The 24,896-nt window shown below is 34.2% G+C and overlaps 2 protein-coding genes across 4 annotated transcripts; one reads left to right on the top strand and one right to left on the bottom strand.

Annotated features, from left to right (window-relative positions):
• Positions 1 to 586: 586 nt before the first annotated feature.
• Positions 587 to 7,514, top strand: LOC114318028 (TLD-domain containing nucleolar protein). Of its 3 annotated transcripts, none has more exons than XM_028264866.2 (8): positions 587 to 977; positions 1,863 to 2,395; positions 2,511 to 2,583; positions 3,858 to 3,938; positions 4,026 to 4,089; positions 5,993 to 6,080; positions 6,213 to 6,297; positions 7,132 to 7,514. In XM_028264866.2, exons 1-8 carry the CDS (start codon positions 855 to 857, stop codon positions 7,213 to 7,215), a joined length of 1,131 nt encoding a protein of 376 aa, XP_028120667.2. In that variant the 5' UTR covers positions 587 to 854; the 3' UTR covers positions 7,216 to 7,514. The 3 variants fall into 3 exon arrangements, 1 of the variants encoding a protein (XP_028120667.2); XR_014341285.1 differs by having other exon boundaries at positions 588 to 977; positions 3,565 to 3,938; XR_014341286.1 differs by having other exon boundaries at positions 588 to 977; positions 2,511 to 2,738.
• Positions 7,515 to 8,706: 1,192 nt separating this feature from the next.
• LOC114318021 (asparagine synthetase [glutamine-hydrolyzing] 2) lies at positions 8,707 to 24,896 on the bottom strand. The gene is made up of 14 exons (XM_028264852.2): positions 24,462 to 24,896; positions 22,212 to 22,350; positions 17,764 to 17,859; positions 17,363 to 17,504; positions 16,767 to 16,862; positions 16,043 to 16,137; positions 12,578 to 12,739; positions 11,500 to 11,580; positions 11,180 to 11,401; positions 10,925 to 11,059; positions 10,022 to 10,102; positions 9,727 to 9,813; positions 9,495 to 9,602; positions 8,707 to 9,127 (listed from the first exon to the last, which is right to left on the bottom strand). The coding sequence occupies exons 1-14, from the start codon at positions 24,539 to 24,541 to the stop codon at positions 8,897 to 8,899; spliced, it is 1,755 nt and encodes a 584-aa protein (XP_028120653.2). The 5' UTR covers positions 24,542 to 24,896; the 3' UTR covers positions 8,707 to 8,896.

Genomic DNA, 24,896 nt, shown 5'->3' with positions numbered 1-24,896 from the left:
AATATTTTGATAATAATCATATGTGTTAAATTTTTCACGAAAATTTTTTTATATTTATTCTTAATGCATTAAAATGTTATTATGAGTGATAATAATCATATGTGTTGGGAATTTTTAAGGAATTCATGTGTTGGATTTCAAAGAATTTTTTTTATGCTTGTTCTTGATGCAATAAAGTATTATTATAAGGGTAAGACTTGGGAGTTGGGAGAAGTTAATAAATGTTAAAAAAAAAATTTAAAAAAAATCAAAAAATTAGGAAATTTAGATTGGGAGATTGGAACTCCTACAAGGTTTGGGGTTAAAAACCCCCTTTTACTTAATATATAGTATAGATATGAGTTGAGTTTGAAATAATGTGGTGGAAAGAAGATGTAACTTAAATAAGATGGTGTGATTTAAATAAGATAGTGACTTTTTAATTTTTTTTAAGTGATGACAAACAAGGCTTTAGAAATAAATTTAGATGGTGAAAATTGAATTGATAAAAGGTAAAATTACATATAAAATAAATCTAAACTATTAATATAAAATTTTAAATAATCTCTAAATTTTTATATAAGGTACGCGAAGTGGATAAGTATACCTCTTTTGCTATTTTTTTTTTTTTTTTTTACAAAAGATAAAAAAAAAAAAAGGTTGGTATGTCCGCAGATGGGTCAACATTTTTGACAGGTTCTTGACGAGAAGAAGATGATAGAGAGAGAGACTTAGACCATACTCTTCATCTTCGCCCGATTCCTTCTCTTCCACCTAAGAGAGTGATTACATACCTACAGATTATTATTGACTTCTAGAGAGAAGAGTAATATATATAAATTTAGAAAGTGGGAATATTTATTTTTGATCAGAAAATGGGTAGGCAACAACACCACCCCTCTCTAAGAAGTAAAGCTGCCCACTTTGTATCTGATCTCACCACTGTCTTCCTCAACCCCATCTCTGACAAACCCTCCAAGCCTAAACATCCTCAAGCTGTAAGTCTCTCTCTTAATCCATTTGTTGTTCAATAAGATTTTGATGACTCCTATGTATATATCTATTTACCTATTTTCCATTTTTCTGATCATTTCTTGGAAACCCAATTTCAAATTTTATGGTTTGTACTTGGATTTTTGTTTTCCAGTATTCTTCTGAAGGTTTATATACAATTTCTTGGAGGTCGTTTCTAGGGTTTTTACAGGGGATTCTTTAATTGTTTTTGATATGCATGTTTAATCTAGTGGAAGATCAGTGTTTCTGGATCTAATTGCAGGAACAGAAAACCCAATTCAAAATTTAGCTTTTTTGATTGCTTTATGCAGTGTGTTTTTATGGGTTTGTTACTTGGGTTTATTCAATGGGTACCTTTACCATCCATCTTTTGTCTTTATTGTTAATATTATTGAGAAAATTTTGCAGGCTTCATTCATGCACGTTTAACATATGATTCACCGTTATTCCATAAAATACCATAAAGATTTCTATTATAAAGACTAATTTGATGGCCAATAGAAGTTTTTCTCATTTCTTGAATACATGCTCTATAATCACCCCTATCTTGTCTTCCTATATATAAATTGCAATCCTTATTTCTTTGAGAAAGATTACAGTGATAAAGAATGAAAATTGTGGCAGACCCTGTTTGGAGTATCACAAGAACCACAAGCATGCGACCACTTGGTTTTTAATTTAAGAAGAAATGGAAGCGTTTCCTTATAAGTTGAAAACTTTCAAAGGAGTTGCATTGGATGCTAGTGATATATAACCCTCAACCACATGGATGTAGAAAGTTTTTAACTTATATTGATATAGCTGCATTTAATTTAGAATAATTTTGTTTATTTCCGACTTTTTTAAGTATTTAATTTTTGTTTTGATAGGACGATGAGACCGAGCCAAAACGAAGTCAACTAGAGTCAATTTCAGAAGTGGGTAATGCAGATTTAGTTGATGGGCCTGATACATCTTCTTTTTCTGCATTCCTGTATTCCCTACTATCATCATCAGAATCTGGAACTAATCCCAAACTTGATGGGAAAAATGAGTGTCAAGAGGAGACGTGTGAACCAATATGTGACCCAATAATGAAAGGAAGTGTTGGAAAGAAGAGTTTAATTTCAAGGGGTAAACAATCCCTTGGTAGAGCTCTTTCTCAAGCTGCAAGACTAGGTGGGTACCGAAATCGAGCCTCAGAACGTAAGGGCAGTTCTGACATGACAATCAATGGTGGAAACAATTCTAAAGTCGTTGAGGATGATGGTATTCCTATGCAAACTTTGAGTGAACCTGAGCATTTGGACAATCTTCCAGAAATTTCTGAACCCTCATTGCTTCTCACTGAGAAAACACGGAGTACTCTTTATCTTGCACTCCCTGCCCTTGTTCAGGGGAGGAAATGGATATTACTTTACAGGTATAGAATGGGGTATATTTGTTAATTTAAATGTGAATCTTTTCTGAATATTCATATGTTTGGTATCATTTAACAATTTTCCATTTCGTTTGACATCACTCTCTTGTCTCTGCAGCACATGGAGGCACGGAATTTCACTTTCAACACTGTATAGAAGAAGCATGCTTTGTCCTGGTCTCAGTTTGCTGGTAATCTATTGTCAAATATTTGTGGTAGTTAATGATCTTTTCTTCTACACTCCCACACATAATTTTTTGTCAAGTCAATTTGAGATATCCATGTTAATTGTTGGTGGCAACCATGTTGCGGGGGAAAAACAAACACTGACAATGACAACAGAGAGGTAAATGGAGGCAGCTCCATGGACAAAGGACATCATTTTTTTTTTTGGTGAAAATTAGTTCGCTAGGATGGACGAACATGTTATTTGCCAATTGTTTCTACAATCTATTTCATATGGCTTTCTAAACCATTTTCACAAATTCTCAAATGAAGCTAGACTGCTAGTGATTCCCAAATAATTTGTGGATCATTGGAAATTGTCCTTTACATTCTCAAAATTGAAGGGACATTTGCATGTTATATTTAATACAGATAAGGATGCCGATAACTGCATTTTTCTTCCTTTTGCTGTGCATTTTGGTTTTCTTGCAAATTCATTATTTAATTGTGTTTGCAAACTAGCTTCTGAATCTTCCATTGTTACGGTTAATCTAGGCTGTCGACTAAGTGCTGTTCCCAACCTATGGATGTCCCAAATGGTAATATTGTAAAAGCATGAAATTCTCACCCACTAATTTGTCCCAATTTCCAATATTTAATCCAATACAATATTATATCTTTCGCCTCCACATTTTAACTCATGTATAGTACAGCGTACTACCTATGTAGAGTTTGCTTTGCCCACAACTATAAAGCCCATTTGCCTGTGCTGTTATATTACGGCTACAACCAGTATTTTAATACTTGTGACAGGTGAAAGAGTTTTCTTTACTTCACATTTTGTCCTAACATGACTTATTTTAGCTACCAATATATTTCAGTTAGCTGCATCTTCCTGGATGTATCATGAGAATTAGAAAAATATGACTTTTTAAAGCACCCTACATAGTGTATCAGAAGGCAAACATATTTGTTGTTGTATCAACACCATGCTTTTATCAATGGAGGTTCTGGACCAGTGTAGTCTACGAGTCAAGAACAAGTATACTGATTCAACATCCTTAGAAGGAATAACTCAACCAAACATGCTTGAGAAACAGGATATGGTTGTGGTGCAGTCACATGCTTTTAGAGATAAGTTTTGGTTGTTATTTCGTCTGGTAACATTCCTTTGGATATTTGTTTCCTTAACAGTTTACTATGATAGCATTGGACTCTTTGACCTTCCGGTGTGTGTACGTATAAGTTTCATCTGTGGTCAAACTCTCTTTCTTTTAGTCACAACTGTGTTATTTTTCAGGTTGTTGGAGATCGTAAAGGTGCAGTATTTGGTGGCTTAGTTGAGGCACCCTTAAGACCCACGAGCAAGAGAAAATATGAGGTGCTGCTAAACAACACTTTTTTTTTGAACTAATTTGACAAGGATTTGTTCCCCATATTTTCTGACTCAACAATGGATTTGGAGCAGGGAACAAATAATTCATTTGTGTTTACAAATACACCTGGACATCCAGTTATATTCCGGCCCACAGGTAATAGGCATACCTTTGTCTTTCAAGGAATTCCTGTTTTTTCTTTGTGCATCTTCTGCTTTTGAAAGCACTTGTCTTCTTTTCTTTGTTTTCTCCTTTTTTCTGAATGATTTTATTTGATTTAAAACAAATGATTGGAATGGCATTCTTACACTTTACTTGCTTTATGTTTCTCATAGGGGCATGATACTTGTAATGCATTACTGTGAAAAATGTTTTTGTAAAAGGTGAATTACATTTGTACCCCTGAAGTTTGAGCCCAATTTCGCTTTGAGCCATGTAGTTTCAGTTGTGGCGCTGTGGCTGCTATACTTTCTAATCAGTTTCAATTGGGTCAACTATCAGCTCCCCATAAGGGATTTAGACAGAACAAACACATGTAGCTCCACATGGGAGCTACGTAGGATCCATGGGAGCTCCATGTTGTCATAGAAAGCCATGTGGCATTGTCATGCTTTTCCTGTCCAAAATGAATCCCTTACAAGAATTTGACAGCTAGACCTAACTGAAACAAATTGGAGAGTATATGGTCATTTTTCACAAATGACACTATAAGGACCAAAGTGATTCTTGACCCAAATTACACGCTTGTTATTTATCTTATTGCGAAAATTTGTTAGTAAAATTTGCGTCTTCTAATAGTTGTTTTCTTGTTGATGATGTCTTCAATGCTAGATCAGACCTTCCTGCCCTAATCTCTGGATCAGATCTTCATGACTATTAAAGATTATTGTTTACCCATTTGCACCACAATACTTTTTAGTTTTTTAGACTATAAGGACATGCTAGAGGCAAAAACTGAATACTTTGATTGTTTGAAAATGCCATTCCCTCTGTAGAATCTATCTTCTAGGGTTGAGAAATGCTTGATTGCTGGAACAAATATGTTTCTTCTTGTCATGTATAAAGTTGAACAAGAATTGGCAAAAGTGGCTAGGACCAGGAGAATCTTACAATTCGCAATTAGATCATATGATTTGATACATTTTTAAGCAAAACAATTCGATTCGTGCAATTGAATCTTAAATTGAGTGAATCTTACAATTCAATTGTGATTCACAAGTGATTTAGTTAAAAAAAACAAATAAATAAATAAGTAAAATAAAAGAGATCAACTAATTGTATTGATAAATGTGGTTTTATATGTATTTATACAAACAATTTAGTTATATTGACATTTATTTCATTTTAAACACTACATGTGTATTTTTATATGTACATAAATATATAAAATTATAGATTATGCTAATAAAGTAAAATTTACTATTCACAAGTCAAAACGATTCACGATCTGACAGCAATGGCTAGGATTATTACTAGTCCATTTTTTCCATGGATAAATTCAAATCTTTCCTTGCAATGCACTTGGAAAAGAAAAATGCAAAATATAATAATTTAAAAAGTTTCCAAAGTTGAAATCAAGAATTTTAGGCCCTGTTTGTTTACAGTATATAAGGGGCGGATATGAGGGTGGGACCGGATATAATATGAGGTGGATCCTACATGTTTTCTCGTCTCCCTATATCTCATGGATATAGAGAGTCCGGATAGTATATGATGCAAAAGAAGGGGATATGCGATACCAACACCCCCATGGTATTGTATATCTCCCACCGTCAGATATAGGAAATCTTTCCTCCAAATGTCAAAACTAATTACTCTTCTCTTATCTCATCCTACATCCTATATCCTATCTTTACCAAACATAATATAAGTGACCACACAGTATATATAATCCATCTCATATCCTATAGCATATTATATCCCATCTTTATCTTTAGGTATTACATATCCTCATCAAAAAGATTGTCATGTTTTGTCTAACACAGCCAAAAGTTAGTCTTCTGATTTGTATCATTGTTAAGTGGTAAATTTGATAAACTGACAGCTACATATTAAGCAGGGTTGAATCGCTATTTCACTTTGTGCTCCACGGACTTTCTAGCATTGGGTGGTGGAAGTCACTTCGCACTTTATTTGGATAGTGATCTGTGAGTTTCTTTCTCCCTCTTCTATTCTCTTTTCTTTTGTTTATGACTTTCTTATTAAGTGTTTCAGACTTCAAACCCCATTGAAGGTAGAGTTGTTATACTGTAATCTAACTTTTTGTTTCCCTGTTCAAGATTAAACGGTTCAAGTTCAGACTCGGAAACATATGGAAACTCTTGTTTGGCACACACCGAAGATTTTGAAGTGAAGGAAATTGAGGTTGTTATACTCGAACTCTTGTTTGTCTCTCTCTCACTCTCTCTCTCTCTCTCTCTGTATATATATATATATACACACACTAGAAGTGGTGGCACACGCGATGCTTGTGCATATGATCATTTTATTTCAAAAAAATATAATTGTAAATTATATGATTTAATTCAAAATCTGAAATCAAAAGTTCAGAGATTTAAAAAATAAATAAATAAATGCACCCTGAATTTAGGGCATAACCACCCACCTAATTGCTATAGGAAACACTGGAAAAACCAAAAAAATGAGACAAACACAAAGTTGGGCCTTCTCTTTATAATAGTATAGATGAGATTGATTGTGCATCATCAACAGTAATGAGATGTGTAATACTAATTTTGTTCACAAGAGGTTCATTTACAAAATACAACAGAAGATAAAATATGGATAGGGTACGATGAATCTCTTTCAAATATATTTGCTAAAGAACCGAACCATAGGGTACGTATTAGTGCTCGTGCTACAGTGATATGTTTTATAGCTTACATTAAAAGCTCCTTTTTATTTTAATACATAATGGTAATGCATATATGATCAGATGCATATGTCATCAAGGGACACTTGTAGCTAGCTATACACAGACTCTCTAATTCAGATTGAAATGTAAAATGATCTGGTGGATAGGATTTTTCTTTTGCTTAAAGCAAGGAAATAAAAAATAAAAAATAAAAAATATGTCCCTTTCTCCACAAGCATTCCCGAAAAATATCCATTTATTTATAGTTATGGTAGGTTCTGCTTTTCATATGTATATATCACAAAAAAAATTTTTTTTTTTTTTTTTTTTTTGGTGTGGTGCAGTTGTGGGGCTTTGTATATGCTTCACAGTATGAAGAGATGGTTTCATTGTTGCGGACTGAGTCACCTGGGATTTGCCGGTGGTAAAATGATCTTGCATGAAGCAAAACCACCGTCTTTCTTTGCCATGATTCATCACTCTATAGATCTGGGTGGTTGACTTGTGTATATATTAAGAGACATAGATGTTACCCTGTATGGATGTGTCTTGCCGTACTCTCTGTATATAATGAATGCGTTTTGAATAATGTTTGAAGCCAGTTTTGGGTATAAAGTGAATTGTGGCAGCACATTTATAACGCATCTCCCTAGAACTAGTGACTTTGCACTGCTTTCTCGGCTCTGGTTCAGTTAATCTAACGGTTAATTTTATGGCGTTACACCAACTTTCGCGTGTACTGTTTTACTTGTTTTTATTTGGCTTTTGTTCCCCTTGAATGTTTGTTTGGTTTCCAAAGTTTTTATAGAAAACCAAAGAGGAGTTTGGAATTCTAAGATTATATTTGGATCATGAATTTGGTTATGAATATAGAAAAGGAAAATGTGGGTCAAACGTTGGTAAAATGCTGTTATATAATACTCTTTTTTTCTCTTTTTCTTTTAAAATTCATATCTAAATTCATGATTCAAACACATCTTAAGTGTTTGTTTGTGGTTTTGTTTTCTGTATTTTGTTTTCATTTGCTGGAAACTAACTGGTTAGGTTTGGAGAGAATGCTGTCGCTACAGTTTAATTGTAAACAGCGTACGAAATTTAACATGAAAGTACTAACTATTCACTGGAATTGTATTAAGTCAGAATTGTATATTTGCAAGACTCTTCAGCTCATTTCATACAATCCCTTAAACTAGTCAAGTTTGGGGACTTCTGCCTGGCCCTGTTTTGTTGTATTTTTGTTTTTTTGTGTTTTCGAGAATAAAAATAATGAAAAATTCAAAAACTCCCAATTTCTTCTTCTTTTTTTTTTTGTGCGTGCGCCTGTGTGTGTTTCTAAAATTCATTGGTGTTTCCTACAAAGTTGATTGCTTTTGGAAAAATTTACCAAAATTAGGTTTCATTTTTCAAAATAGTTTGCCAAACAAGTTCAGGTAGAAAATGAAAACACAACTAAACAAGCCAATATCAAATCAAAGGGCAAAATACCTACAAGTTTGGAGCAATTTCAGGACTTTACTGCAAATACAGAGGCAACCATACAGGGCATAATTTCCAAGCGTCCAAGATGGAATGCAGGCAAGGAATTTTGAGCCTTTGGGTACTTCCACCATGTTTACTCACAAGGTTACAAGATCAGCCAACATGTTAGGTCTACAGACTAGAGAGAAAACTAAATCTCAGGACATTTGACAGATGGCAGAAAGCACGGAACATCACAAATGTAAAAATAGAAACAAGCAAATGAACAATACTCAAACCCTAGTTTTAGAAGCCTAATTAAAGTTGCTAAAAGCTAACATCAGGCTCGTTTGCCTCTATGACCTAGTCACACATTACAGTCAATATCTCAAAAAAATAAATAAATAAATAAATATCCGTCTTCAAAAACAAAATGCTCCTTTTAAGATCAGAGAGAATGATTTGTTAGGAGGAACTTCATGTTTAGACCAGTCTTTTTAAGAAAAAAGTTGAACATAAGAAACTAGGAGAGTACTGAAAGGATGATGAGTATCACAAGGAAAAGCTGTCACAATGCCTACGAGACAAAATAAACAAAAAAAAAATGTGGTATTTAGATACAAAAAAATAAAAACAAACTAGCTCTTTTAATCAAGCAACTGTTGCAGTCTTCTCTGCTGCTCCTTGTATTTTCTCAGGGAGACCGTTCATCACACTAGCATTCTTAGCCTCCACTGCTTCCTCATAAGCGGCTGCATGAACACCAAGAGCGGCACGACCTGATGGGTCGGGATTTTTTGACCATGATGCATCCCATTCCACTGCTTTTGCAGTACTACAGGCCACACTGGGACCTCCTGGAACCGTTGACCTCGCAGCATTCTGCTCAAAAAAATGTCAAATTCAATTAACATAAATAAAATAAGGAAAACAAAGTATCTGAGAGAACATATTGACAGGTATGATTAAACAATTCATTTTAACTGCCCTAAAAAAAAATAAAACAAGGAATATTATAAAACTTCAACACCACCCAAATAAGATGAAGGTCGTCTATTTCTTCCCGTGTACCCTCTCTAAATCAAATTGATCATAGTCAGATAACACTTGCTTGTTGACATCATTGAAAGTAATAAACAAAAACATTTGAATTAAAAGCAGAGCAAGTCAATTACAATTATATCATCCTCCAAAAGATTAGAAAATGGATAAAAAGGAAGAGGAAAAGGAAAAAGTTATAAGATCCCACCTTCGGAAAGAACTTCTCAAAAATGGTCCTGTAATAATAAGCCTCTTTTGTGGCAGGCGTATTTTCAGGGTATACGAAGCTTGCATGCGACAACATTGAATCGGTGACCTGCCCAGTTACAAACAGAAAATGAGATTATATCACTTAACAATAAATGCCCAAGAAACGGTCACCGCTTGCCAAATAAATCTAACACCATGTTATGTTTGCACAAGTGAAGAAAATTTAGTACATGTTCATTTGCATGATCCTTCAATCTGTCAATCCAACTGTAACCTACTCCATCACTGAACTGTTCCTTCTGCCTGTACAAAATGTGCTAGGGCCAAAAAAGAGACTTTTCAACAACTCAGACAATAAGTATAAAAATCTATAAATAATTCTATAAAATCGATCAATAAAACTCTTCCCACTGATTGCCAGTTGGGGGAAGGGAGGTGGGATAGAATATAACTGAACTCTACCATAGAACTTGATATGAGAAGTAGAATGCTTAAACCTGTGCACAAAGTAGGAATGCCACAAACCTTTGGCAGATATGGTTTCTGATCATCATCAAATGCATTACGTAAAACCCACTTCTCAATCCTTCCAAGATCAGGCCTAATCTGTAATTTGTGGAATAAGGTAATTACAACGCATATCCTTGGAAAATTTACTTTGATAATTGCTCAATTGTACACGTACATCAGTCATACAAATTTCTGACCCTTCACACAAAAAAATAAGATTCATCCAACATCTAGCAGTAATAATGTATCAACAACTTAAGGAGACTAATTCCATGCCATTTTTAACACAGCGATAGTTGCATTCCCGAATTCAGATAATGTGTATACATATTGAAAGGAGGGCATGGAAGTGACAGCACATACCAAAATTCAATACCATGACTTCTATTTCCCCCAAAGTACCCATGTCCATTGGATATGACAGGGATAAGGGTGTGGTATGTGTCCGACACCCTTACCCAATGTAGACACTTGGATCATCTAACTTTTTATAATGTCTAAAGAACAAGAAATTCAAATTTGCTAGAAAGGAAACATTTTATAGCCTTTGACATGGATGAGAGATAGAAATTTCATATTTTCCCTAAATCCTATTTAATTCAAGTATATTTCTACATAATTTACATTATCTTATCTAAGAATATCATATAATATATAACATATATAAGTATCTATAACAAATCCCCGTACATATCCTAAGATTCAAGTTTGTATCCAAATCCATGTTACATAGTGATACATATAAGCTCATGATGCTAAATGTGAATCCTTTTGTAGTCTTCAATTATTTGACATTTTTATTTTATATGGCACGAAAACAAAAATTTTGTTTCTAAGGTAGCCACCAGCTCAAACTATTGTGCAGTGCAAAGAAGTGGAAATAAATTTAAACCAAAATTCATGATCCCTGTACTTTACCATCTTCCACTCTGGATCAATGCTCATTGCAATGTTGATGAATTCTTTATCTAAGAAAGGTACACGAGCCTCCACACCCCATGCTGAAGTTGATTTATTGGCCCTAAGGCAGTCATACAGATGCAGAGCTTTGATCTGATAAAATATTAAGCAGCCATCAGAAATGGAACGATATATTGACTATGCAAAAGTGAGCTATAGTTTACAATGCACAATAAAAACTCTTCAACTTCTATACAGAGAAAGAAAAAGGACCTTTTGACATGTTTCCTGGTGAAACTCCTCCTTGTTGGGTGCCTTGTGGAAATACAAGTAACCACCAAAAATTTCATCTGAACCTTCACCAGAAAGAACCATTTTTACTCCCAAAGATTTAATTTTCCGAGACATAAGGAACATTGGAGTACTGGCTCTAATAGTGGTCACATCATATGTCTCAACATGATAGATGACTTCCTCAAGTGCATCGATGCCTTCCTGATATAGCAAAGGAAATCAACTTACAATCCTAAAGCACAGGGGATGAACGCAATAGATGAATTTTCTTACTGTTGACGGAAAACAAGAAGGCATACCTGAACAGTAAAGTAAAACTCATGGTGGCGAGTGCCAAGATAATCTGCTACCTCTCTGGCAGCTTTCAGATCTGGAGAACCCTGAAAGAAAAAGCAACAGAGGCATTTAAAAGGAGAAAAAAACAAATATGTCAATCAAGTTGAGCGTTTAAAAAATCCAAAATGCACTCTTCCAAGCAATCCTTGGTGAAGCTGTAGCTTTGTATGGTGTAGTCCTAAAGCTGCTGCCTTTTCAAACTTTGCTCACGCCAATGACAATATTTCCACATGAAATAGATGCTAATAACATCACAGTCAACATTGTATTTATATACTAATTTTAATTACTATATTTGGAAGTCATCATGCGTTGTCACAAGAGTAATAAAATCCCCATTAGGTTTCACTGATTGAAGCAACCCAAAACTGATATTTAAAAATTTTGAAATCCTGAATCACAGGCCGCATATATTTTGAATTAATATTATTATGTCATCATCTTCCATTCTTCCTAGATATAAATTAACTATGCATCTCTAATAACATTGATTACTTTTTTATGGTAGGTTTAAAAGAAAATGACACGTATCCCACAATGTGTGTTACTTGTTAATGACATAATTTTAGCTCATAAAAAAGAGGGATTGCCAAAGTAAGAACCATGAAGAGATACCCTGTAATAAGCTAAAACATTTAAATGGGACAAAAAACACACGAAGTTTAGAAATTAAGGTATTGTGATAGTGATGAGCTCAAGAGTAACCATTGATATCCTTTAGGAACAGAGAGAGGACATCAACAATAGTGTGTAGGATGGATAAAGAGATGGGACAGTATAAGACAGCTATAAAGCTAGTCAGTGAGGTTAAAAAAACATTGAGCAGACAAAAATGCATGTCAAAAAAATGAGAAAATACAAAAAAAATATAGAATAAGAAACAAAATGTTCCTAATAATTTAGAAATGGCACCAATGCAAAAGATATATAACAGTGATTGTATACAGCACAGTTAAAATGGTCCAAGCACACTTCCAAAATAAATAATGGATAGCGAAAGGTACAACTCATAACTATTTAAAATGAAACAAGTATTACGACCTTCAAACCAATGCAAAAAGTATGCAACTGTGATCCCCACTGGCAAGCAGCTTCTGATTCGACCATGTAACGGGAGGCCACAGCAGCAACAATTGATGAGTCAAGGCCTCCAGACAGAAGTACACCAAATGGTACATCTGTCATAAGTCTCTTGACCACAGCCTGCATAAAAAATTGCCAATAAAACATCTTAAGAAAATAGAATAAACAAAAATAAAATAATACAATCAATAATCAATAAGAGCATAATGCCAAGAAATACTTGTATGATTTTCAAAAGAATTTTTACTTCTTTTTGGTAATTCACACAGACAAAGGTCTAATACTGAATAAGAGAAAGAACGGATCCACAGATCTACTCTTCTAACCTAAGAAGCACGGACATGGACGTGGGACATTGCAAACCAAACCAACCAAGCACTATATTCCAATTTAGTGGAGTCGGCTACATGAATCATTTTTTGCTCACAGATTTTTACGTGCTGCCGGTCAGGTTACCTAACACAACCCTCCTTATCCGAGCTTGAAACCAGTTGTGTAAAAGATAAAACACTAGGCACGAAACAGGTAACCAAACGCAACCCTTCCGATCCAGACATTGCAAACCAAACCAACCAAGCACTGTATTCCAATTTAGTGGGGTCGGCTACATGAATCATTTTTTGCTGACAGATTTTTACGTACTGCCGGTCAGGTTACCTAACACAACCCTCCTTATCCGAGCTTGAAACCAGTTGTGTAAAAGACAAAACACTAGGCACGAAACAGGTTAACAAACACAACCCTCCCTATCCGAACTTGAAAACAATTTTGTAAAAGATAACACTAAGCACCATCCCAGCCAGGTCTATGCATTAACTCAAAGGGATAAAAAGCACATCAGGATAGGACAGACTTCTTACAGGAGGAGCACAGGAGAGTCGGAGTTGGACACGAGTCACAGTGAATTTCAAAATTTCAAGATATGAACACGGCAGGGATAGAAAAAATACTTTTACATATTTTTATTTGCTATTTATATAAATATAAAATTGAACCACAGCAAAAAATAATGAAAAACCAACACTAATTCAACATGAAAAATAATAAAAAAAGCATTTAAGTTCAATGATAAATAGATCATCCATCAAAAATACATAAATCACATGTCAAAGAAAATATAATCTCTTGATTTTATTCTGCCTCTCCCAAATAAATTTAGGGCACCGAGTTATGAGAGACATCAATGTATATGTTGGGGCATTTTTGTTATTTTTTCGACTTTCCTCTCTCTTTGCTTAACCTATTAGTGTGAAAAAAAGGTCAACCCGGCAATCCACACAGACCCAAACCAACCTGTGCAGTTTGAGAAGGTCAGCAGATTGGGTGAGCGAGTTAGATGATAAATATCGGCGGGACAGTTGGCATGAGGTTTAATTATGCTTCTTTGTTCACTTATGTTTTTCCCCATTACGTATTTCTAACCCACTCAACCCACTGGTTCAAAATTGCCAAAATATTCAACCACCAGCCAATTTTGAGGATAGGCGGTTTGGCAACGGGTCAGAAAATTCTCAATCCGCCAAGGGTAGTCCCCCAAAACTAACCCAAACGGACCCCGTACACACTCCTACTTTAACCCCAAATCAAATTTCCAAAATTATTGAAAAGAAAACCCAAAAACGTGTCTTGAGGAGTGTTTAGACACAGGTCCCTAACATGTCCAAGAAAAAGTAATAATAAGAAAAATTGACACACCGAATAGTATATCACATCACCCATTCTGGCTTGTCCATGCTTCCTAGCTTCTAACTATCAAAATGATCATTACAACAAGTGGAACGGAACAGAAACAAGATAGGACCACGTAGTCGGAAACTATAAGACAATGGAATGCTAAACACATCAGACCACATAATCTGATGCATCAAGGTTATTCTAGATACGAGTGTTTCTACTCTTTTTTTTAAAAAAAATTATTGTTGTCTTTGTTACAACCATTTCCTCAATCTCATCCTAAAAAAACTGTATCATACTAGTAGTTACTATAGAATGCAACTAATTGGGCATTCCTTTTCTTTTTCCTAGCTATTACATAAAATAAGAAAATTACGGGAAGAAGAAAAAAAAATCCGGATTAATAACTTTACAACATGGGGAAAAAAAAGTGCACCATATTTTAGGATGTGTATCCCAATATGATTACATAAATCACAAAAGTAATCAGCTTGTTTGGTTCTGGTTTTCAAAAAACAGTTTTCAGAAAATTCTATTTTTTTATTTTCCGTATTTTAATGTTTTCAATGAATTTTTTTATTATTTTAAGCAATTTTTTTTAATTTTTAGACACACATAACATAAATACACTTAAAAGTATAATATTTGTGAAAAAAAAGTTTAAAAAATACACTAAATACCAAAAAATACAAAAAAAAATGAAAATTCAGTACATTTTTCGTATTTTTGTGTATTTATTAATTTTTTAAAATATTTTTTTTACAAATATTTTATTATTTAGATACATCTAAGTTAGGTGCATCTAAAAAAGTTTTTAAAAAAAACGCTTAAAATTTAAAAAATATTCAATAAAAACAAAAAAATACAAAAAACAAAAAACACAATTTTCAGAAAATTGAAACCAAAAACACTGAATAGTATTCTCTAGTAACACAGCTCAGAAGTTGCTTACAACACTAGCACTACTACATGCAGCATAAGATTGACTAAAAGATGCAAAGAAGACTTTTCGGAAGTTCTTTTTCCTCTCAAAATTCAATAATTTTTCTTTCAACAATGCATTTCTCTATGAACCTAATGAATCTCAGGTCCCAAAGATGCTTGAAATTGACCAAACATTCATAAAGCCCAAGAAAAAATATTGGAAATTCCAAAATCAGTGACACTGTCTAACGCAATCTAAGAACATCTAATAAAAAATAAAAATAAAAATAAATAATCAAATCTGCTAAACACAATTCTGCCTTTAAAGATGCCAGAAAACAATGAAAATGGACTGTTTTTTCAATCTGAATTAAAGAAAATAAACACGTAAGCAACATAGAGGCATGGAGCTTATCATGCACCAGATCAAACCCATTAGCAATTAACTTGCTAAAGTTTTTGAGCAGACAAGAGGCAGGCAGGCCATACTACTTATTGTTCAAAGATAAATATTTGACTTAATATTCTGTCAAATTGAGACATTTACTTGCTACAAGAAGGCAACTAGAATTGACATTGAATATTAAGAAGCCTCCATCTTGGCATTACTCAACTTTGAACAAGGGAAGACGGTGTATATGTTTTTTGGTACCAACAATGTATATCTAATCAGATCTTATGATGAACTTATAACATGTACAAATTTGATTTTTGCAGCCATCACTATACTTACTTATTTTGAGTGTTTTGTGACAAATTAGAGCCATTCAAAATGTAATAGCAATCTAATTAATCAAAAGAGTATGAGGGAAGTCCAGAGCAAACCTTCTCAAAGGCCTCACGTAAGACTAGGGGGTCATATGGAGTTGAAGGTACTTGTTCTGGGAACCATGGTGGGTTGTACCACCTTCTGAGCCCTCCTGCAGATATGTCACATTAAGAAGATGGAATAGCCAGCATCACTTGCAACATCAGGAACACTCGGAGAGTAGTTCATAGTGAAAATTTTATGGATCACAATAATATGAAAGGTAGTGCAAACAGAACTTGAAGTAATATTTATTTGGTACAGCTAGGGGAAGGGAAATAAGAAGTTGACAATACAAAAAGATATAAGTTGATAATGTTAATTACCTTCAAATCCAGAAAAACTCTGTTATGAAAAGTGTCTCAGGTTTACCATAAAAAATTAAAAATACTACTACTATTTTCCAGGTTTCTTTTTTTCCTGAGAAGTTAGGTAATTATGTAAGGATATTGCTTCCACATACAAAACCTGGGAAATTATTGATTATGGCCCTATTTTTAAATTAATACTATTGATCAACATTTCTCAGAAAAAGGTATTAGACTTCTTTCTACAAAGAATGTATAAAATGGTGGTAAAGATAAAGTTTAAGGAACTATTAAGATTCCTGTACAAATCAAGAATTGCTAGGACAGGATATGCAATCGTAATGAACTAAATTAAACACCTGAGACAGCACAGACAATCCTCAATTTTAAACAGGGAAATAATTCAATCCAAAATTTATTAACACATGCATACCACTTTTGCTAGAATATATGTGACCAGGAGGGAAAGACATGAATCTTTCACAATCATCACTTAGAGCTTTCATTTCTGATGCAAACCAAACAGAACCTGCAGAGAAAGTAGTTCTTGCTCAATACTTATAAAAGCATAGTTCCTTTTTGAATGTTCATAGATATATATATATACAACATGAAAGCAAATGAAAAACTGGTGTTGCCTAAAAGACAAGAAAAACTGACTATCAACAAAGCCAGATTCAGGACACAAAATCAGTGTGTGTGGTTGTAGTAATCAACAGTGCAAGTTGCAACTGCCAACTTTTAGATCAATTGTACTTTAAAAGTAAGTCATTCAATCAACGTCACACTGGAGGTCAGGATTGCAACTCGTGCAAATCTAAGTAATGCTTTACACATGTAACACGCCACCTCCTTAAGACATTAAAATAACTCGAGTAAATTAGTCATCAGCTGGCAAGCTCAACTTGATAATTTGAACATTTAACATAGAAATGATAACACAACATACAATTGCAAACTATGCATATGGAGAGAAAATTTACATAGTTATCCCAAATGAAACCAAAAAATAAAATAAGACTTGCATACCATCAAGACCCCAGCCCATGTAAAGTGGGGTAATGCCAATAGCATCCCGACAAGCGATGAAACTTTTATCACGGGTGTCAAGCAGAACAAAGGAGAACATTCCATCCAACATATCCACAAATTCTTCTCCATATTCTTCATACTAGTGATTCCGTGAAGACAAGCAGCAAAAGTCAAAGTAATACGGAGAACAAAAGAAAAAGAAAACATTTTAATCAAAAAAGGGAAAAATAAATAGGGAAAGAAATGAAAGAATCAAGTGGTTTTTTTTTTTTTTTTCTATTACAAAATTATGCCCACTATTTTACTTCTTTTTTTAGTATAATTCATCACTATGGTCTTATAAGCATATATAGAAGAAACAAATAATATTCTATCTCAATATCTGTTCAAGCACTTACAAGGTGAGCAAGCACTTCACAGTCACTTCCAGTTCGGAACTGATGAGACTTCAACTTTTCTCTCAACTGCTTATGGTTATATATCTCTCCATTAACCTAAAAATTGAAGCAATAGAAATCAAGCATGAGGCTGAGTTCATGGAGCTATAGAGCGAACTAAGCAACTGAAAACAAAGATTTCTATCTTCAAAACATATATTATATACTGACAGCCATTGAAAAAATTAACAGATAGTCAAAGAAAGCTGAAACTGCAAAGGCAAAAAAAAAAAAGACAAAAGAAAAAAAGACAAAGTGTAAATAATTTTCTACAACATAGTTTGTAAAAATATCAATAAATCAAACAAAATTTGTTCCCCATCCCACACTACTCAAGACTTATTTACAATTGACTCTCCCCTTTTACATTTATCTTTCCATTTACTTTAGACATTACATGCAAATAACGAAATACCCCCATGTGAATTGAATAGAAATATCAAAATAATGAAATTCCATATATTCTAAATAAGTAAAAAGTCAACTTTTCCTATGAAGAACAAAATCTGAAATTGTCCAAAGTAGGGTGTTAGAGCCCTACCTGTAACGGCCTACGTTCCTTTTTTAGATCCAAATTATATATATGTAAAAAGACTGGTCGTAGGATATTCAGATTTAGGAGTTTTGACATTCTCTTTCATTAAAAGCTCCTCTCAAAACCTCTCAAAAAACTAGGTGTCAAAATGTGCCCTAAACATTTTTCCTTTTTCATGATGGAGAATTCCAGCCCGTCCAACCTGTCATCTGAATACACAATCACAAAATGTCTTCTAAACTAATGCAATATACTCATTCAATGATAACTGAGATTAGATTAGAGCACGCTATGCATTATCTTTGAATAGTTTCAATCTTGAACTCTTGGACACTTAGATTTATATACCTAAGCTAGACAACTAGAACACATTTTGTCTACGGAAATCGCCACACACTAAATCCTTAACAAAACTGAATGGTTATTTTAACATTGATAAGGATTAAATAAATATCTTTATAGCCTAAGAACTATTATTATTCATTATATCATTACAACATTGGGAAGATCTAGAAACTCAAAAGAGCTAAATAGTACTTTTCCATAGTTTGGATTCATGTTTACTTTACGGATAATTCATCTAGGTTGAGCATTTGCTCTAACTAGGCAAGTCAACTTGGTACAAACCATTTTTAAAAAACATATATTGAATTTCTCATAAAGTCAATCATATGTTGTTAAATCAAGTCACTCACGCCATATTGGATAACACAATAAGCACTTAAAAGTTAAATTCCTTTAGTGGTTTCACAATTAAGTATGTTTGTTAATGCATAACTATGAAGCATGGGTACTCTAAAAAATATTATTATACGAGTACCAGGGTACTTACCTGGTATGGGTAAACATACCATTACGGCTACATGCATACCAGGTAAGCAAAATATATATCTGACAATTTTTAATGTCAAGACCTCTTAGGTTGGGTACGTTTTGGGTACTTTTGTGGGTACATTGGGTCATAAATTTTTATTTTTTTTTTTAAATAGGGATACTGGAACAATTATATTGTGCCTATTTTTAAGAACTTTAGAAATATAGTACATTTTTGCAATTATCAAAACTTTAAAAGGTCACGTAGGGTTCATTTTGGCTTTATCTTCTCTCTGACTCTTCCTAAACCAAACCAAGCCTTAAGTCTCATCAAATGAGGTCGGCTACATGAATCCTTCTTCTCCACGCGGCCCTATCAAAGGCCATTTCATTAGTCAAATTAAGTAGATTCATATCTCTATTTAAAACGCTAGTCAACGTTAATCTAGGCTTACCCCGTCCCCTAACACTTCCATCTACCGTTACAGTATCGCATCTCTTCACTACTACCTCTGTTGGTCTCCGTTGAATATGACCAAACCATCTCAAACGATTCTCTCTCAACTTATCTTCTATCGGTGCTACTCCTACCCATTCCCGAATACACTCATTCCTAATCCTGTCTTGTCTAGTCTTACCACACATCCACCTTAGCATCCTCATCTCAGCCACACTCATCTTATCTACATGTTGTTTCTTGGTTGCCCAACACTCCGTCCCATACAACATAGCTAGTCTAATAGCCGTTCTATAAAACTTACCTTTTAGTCTAGTGGGTATTCGTTTATCACACAATACCCCAGACGCACTTCTCCACTTACACCATCCCGCCTTAATCCTATAGGCCACATCTGCATCAATCTCTCCCGCTGTTGTGATAATCGACCCTAGATAACGAAAATGTTCACTCTTAGACAATTCTTGGTTCTCAATCTTCACTTCTCCTCTGCTTTCATTGTTGCTGTTACTAAATTTACACCCCATGTATTCTGTCTTAGTTCTGCTTATCCGAAATCCTTTAGATTCAAGAGTTTTTCTCCAAATCTCTAACTTTGTGTTAACTCCTTCTTTAGTCTCATCCACTAGCACAATATCGTCTGCAAAAAGCATGCACCATGGCACGTCATCCTGAATATTTATCGTCAACTCGTCCATAACTAAAGCAAAAAGATAAGGATTTAAGGTAGATCCTTGGTGTAACTCTACAATGATAGGAAATTCATTTGTCTCTCCAGCTGGCGATCTAATGGTGGTCACCACCCCTTCATACATGTCCCTAATCACGTCAATGTAACCTTTTGTCACCCCTTTCTTCTCTAACACCCACCATATTATATCGCGGGGCACTCTGTCATATGCTTTCTCAAGGTCGATAAATCCCATATGAATGCCTCTTTTATTTTCTTTATACTTTTCTATTACTCTCCTCAAAAGATAGATCGCTTCCATTGTTGACCTACCAGGCATAAACCCAAATTGATTCTCTAACACCTCTGTTATATCTCGCAATCGGCGTTCCATCACCCTCTCCCACACTTTCATTATATGACACATTAACTTGATTCCTCTATAGTTGTTACAATTCTAGACATCACTTTTATTCTTATAGATTGGCACTAAAATACTCTTCCTCCACTCATCTGGCATGTTCCTAGTCAACAAAATTTTACTAAACAACCTAGTCAACTTTGCTAAAATACTCTTCTCTCCGACTCTTCCTCTTCCTCTCTATTTTTTCCAACAACACTCTCTCCCTCGGAAGTAACCATCTCCATCTCTGTTTTTCCAACTCCCTGTCTATTGTTCTCTGTTTTTCTAATTGTTACTTCAATTTTTTTTTTTTTTTTTTACATTTGATTTCTAATTGTCATATATCATGCACTATTACAAATTATAAAAATATATATTATTCTTTTTAGATTTTTTCATATCAGTGTACCCGCATCCATACCCACACCTGCAAATGTGCTTCCTAAGTTCCCAGTTGCATAATTACCCGCTACTTAAATCTTTGACTTAAAATGGGTCTCAATTTTAAGCAGAGAAACTTAACATATACATATCATTGAAGGTAGAATACGCCTAATGAGAGTTAGTTTTCATTTTCATCCTCAACTAACATGTTTATCTTATGATTTTCAAATATAAAAATTATGTAATTAAATATTTCAACACCAGAAATTCAGTGCTAAAAAACTTCTGTTTAACTTTCAGTTTTATCAAACAAATCTAGTCAAGTCAGACCAACTTAAGTCCATTATACAAACACAAAATAAGATTAACAAATTCATCTTTCCCATTATACATGTTATATCCCCATGTCAAAGCTCTATAAACCAATAAAACAAAATCATAGAAAATAAAATTCTGTCTGCTGTGACAAAACAAAATCTCCCCATGTCAAAGTAATATTTCTAACCTGACAAGTATTTTCTAACCTTCAAAAATTGGTAGGTAAGTAGAGTTCATTTGAGAACAGGACCTTGCACACGCAGTTATGGCATAAGAAAACATATCTATTCCCATAACTGACATCAGTGTGCACTCCAAAAATTTCCACCCATGTACAAGTCAGATGCTAAATAAAATTCATCTTTCCCATTATACATGGTATATATCCATGTCAAAGCTCTATAAACCAATAAAACAAAACCATAGAAAATAAAATTCTGTCTGCTGTGACAAAACAAAATCTCCCCATGTCAAAGTAATATTTCTAACCTGACAAGTATTTTCTAACCTTCAAAAATTGGTAGGTAAGTAGAGTTCATTTGAGAACAGGACCTTGCACACGCAGTTATGGCATAAGAAAACATATCTATTCCCATAACTGACATCAGTGTGCACTCCAAAAATTCCACCCATGTACAAGTCAGATGCTAAATTTCATCTGTCTTCCAAAATCAACAAGGCCAAAAGAGTTACCCAAATAAATGTATTTCAAACACAAAATTACAAGGGGGATATTGCACATCATCCTGTTACAAATGCATATCAAGAATGAATTCCACAAATGCAAAACAGCAATGAGAACATGTTTAAAGAGAATAAATTGACTTACTGTCACAACAACCGTCTTGTCTTCATTATAAAGGGGCTGATCTCCAGAAGCAGGATCCATAATAGCTAATCGTTGATGAGCAAGGTAACAATCCTGATGGCAGTGCAAGCCACTCCAATCAGGACCTCTATGGCGCAACCTACAGTTGCAGCCATTGAAATGGATAAACAGTTAGGACCCTTATTGGGTCACAAAATCCCAGGAAATTGAAAATAATCTATGGACGTTTGGAAAACAAGCTTCTTGTGATAGTTTTGGACCTGAATCCAAAACAAATTTAAAATAAAGGCACTAATATAATAAATCTGTTCATGCAGATGAAAGAATTTTTTGGGAGGCAATTTACACTGGCAGATAATGAAGTATACATCTGTTTTGAAAAGAACCGAAGAAGCATACATATCTTGGAAAGAACAGTTTCACCATATTTAGAAGAAATGTCATAAAAACATCAAAGCAAGTTGCACATCCACATCAAGTCACAGCAGAAATCATGCCATCACTCCAATTGCCATATTTCAATATCGTTACAAAGCACTGCATTCTACGTATTGGCTAGTCTTATCAATGTGATTTTGGTTTTCTCTGAAACATTTGCCACGATTAGTTTATCATAACTTACCTTTTCACATATTGCCATCACTGACATTGTTAACTGAGAAAGGGAACTCTCAAACCACATATTGAAGTACATAATTCAACCACAAAAGAAAAAAAATAAAATAAAATAAAATAAAAATAAAAAAAAATTACAAAGCATGACAATTAGAACAATAATGCATCATGTCTCCTGATCATATTGCATTTCTTTTTCTTTCTCTTTTCTTGGGATATGATGATAAACCTCAGTCATCATATCAACTTTTGACTGTCTAATAGCCATAAACTAGACAGCAAGAAGCTGAGCCAGTGTTTTAGTGAATCTCTTACTCAAATGTCAATCAGTCACGTCATGGATATTTGAAAGTTTCACATTCATCAGATGTGGTTTAACTAAATCCATCACCGAGATGCACTTTGCTGCTTATTAGATTGGATGACCTTTTAACCTTACTATTCACTACACTAGTTCAATTTATTTCGGCAAATAGGATATTATTAAGAAAGAATATGAAAAATTGTAAATAAAAATGAGATCTCACAGATTCCCTGTATGCAAAATGCGACAGAGTTCAAAACTAGAACATTACACGGTACACACAATAGAATTAAACATATAAATTTGGAAAGATAATAAACAGTGTTTGTGTGATCAAATTTATTGACACAATCCTTTGGCAACTAGTTCAACATGGCAAAATCATTTCCCAACAATCCCAATCCTTGCTGGTCTTAACCTTTTGCAAATATCCAAAATCTCAATCAGAATTCATTTTTTCTTTTCTCTCACATTATACAACACTGATAAAGCATCTCTTGGCATCTCAATATCCACATTATCTAATGCAACATTTGAATAGAGCTCAATGTGTATTTTAAACATTTTTTCCCTTAGTACGTTTAAACTGAAGGCATTATACTAGTCAAAAAATGGCCATGAATTTGGCAATTACACGGATAGTTGAACAGTAGCACAATATGGTAAATTTGTTATCAAAAAAATCACATACTAAAGTTTGGCAAATTTGTTACGCAACATCTTCAAACAAAGAAGCACCAAAAGGCATTCAATTCTACCATATAATCGTGGACGGAAAGTCATGATCAACAATTTATTTTCACATTCTTCAATTTCTCGGGAAAACTTTTAATTTCTATTTGTAAACTATTTCCTTAAAATATTATATCACATTACCTACTTAATTGGCCACATGCATACCAAAATGTGATGAATTTGCCCACTATTTTTCTCCCAAACCATCAATCACCACTACCCAGCAACATTTAATTGCTTCCTTGCCAAAAAAAAATGAAAATTTTCTCACAAATTGGTTCGTCACAGCAAATGACTTGCTCTCATTTTTCCCAGCCACACCAATGGATCAACTGGATACAATCTTTCTTAACCGGACCTGACCGTAGTCGATCTGATATGTCATTGTTTGCTAGGAAAATTGGGAAATGACTCGTAAATACAATCATGATCAAGTTTCATTGCAATCAATTCGTGGTAACCATAATTAGTACATAATAAACCAAAATGCAAACACATACACGTCGTCATTGGTTCAATTTGACGGACTTTCATTCAATGCTTTAGCAAACAAAATAAAGAAAGCAATTTGGAAATCAAACACATCATCAATCTACCTCCGGGAGAGTTCGATGATTCGGGACCGTTTGGCCTGAGAGTTGTCCACGCAGCCAAAAACTGCTAGTATTCCACACATGGCGCCTCTCTCTCTCTAAAATTCTCTTTCTCTCTCTACAAATCTGTGTGTGCCTCTCTCTGTCTCCCTGGGTGAGCTATGGAAAGAGTCTCCGCAGACAAAATGAACACGCAGTCTGCTGAATCGCATGGACATGTATATAGGGGTTGTGGATTTGATCGGGGCCGTTGATTCTGACCAGTTTTTCAAAAGATTCAGATTCTACGTGTAATATTCAATTTTAATTAGGGTTTTAAGGCACTGTTTTCAGATTCGCGTGGCGTGGGTGGATCTAGGCCCGGCGGCTGTGGAAATGACGGAAATGCGTCTGTACGGTTAATTCCTTTTTCTGGTCCATGTTCTGCTGGGCTCGTTT

This window comes from Camellia sinensis, chromosome 1 (assembly GCF_055761805.1).
Source record: "Camellia sinensis isolate YWXY chromosome 1, ASM5576180v1, whole genome shotgun sequence".
In the NCBI taxonomy this organism is placed as follows: domain Eukaryota; kingdom Viridiplantae; phylum Streptophyta; class Magnoliopsida; order Ericales; family Theaceae; genus Camellia; species Camellia sinensis.
Note: the sequence above shows the minus strand (reverse complement) of the source record. Positions and strands in the feature narration are given on the sequence as shown.

What these genes read in the sequence shown, in the direction of transcription:
- LOC114318028 (XM_028264866.2), top strand. Translation starts at nt 855, where the DNA reads ATGGGTAGGCAACAACACCACCCCTCTCTAAGAAGTAAAGCTGCCCAC. An exon ending in AGCCTAAACATCCTCAAGCT is followed by an intron (nt 978 to 1,862) that starts GTAAGTCTCTCT and finishes TTGTTTTGATAG; the next exon opens with GACGATGAGACCGAGCCAAA. An exon ending in CGAGCAAGAGAAAATATGAG is followed by an intron (nt 3,939 to 4,025) that starts GTGCTGCTAAAC and finishes GATTTGGAGCAG; the next exon opens with GGAACAAATAATTCATTTGT.
- LOC114318021 (XM_028264852.2), bottom strand. Translation starts at nt 24,541, where the DNA reads ATGTGTGGAATACTAGCAGTTTTTGGCTGCGTGGACAACTCTCAGGCC. An exon ending in TACGTGAGGCCTTTGAGAAG is followed by an intron (nt 12,740 to 16,042) that starts GTTTGCTCTGGA and finishes TTTTTTATGCAG; the next exon opens with GCTGTGGTCAAGAGACTTAT. An exon ending in AGAAACCATATCTGCCAAAG is followed by an intron (nt 9,814 to 10,021) that starts GTTTGTGGCATT and finishes TTTTGGCCCTAG; the next exon opens with CACATTTTGTACAGGCAGAA.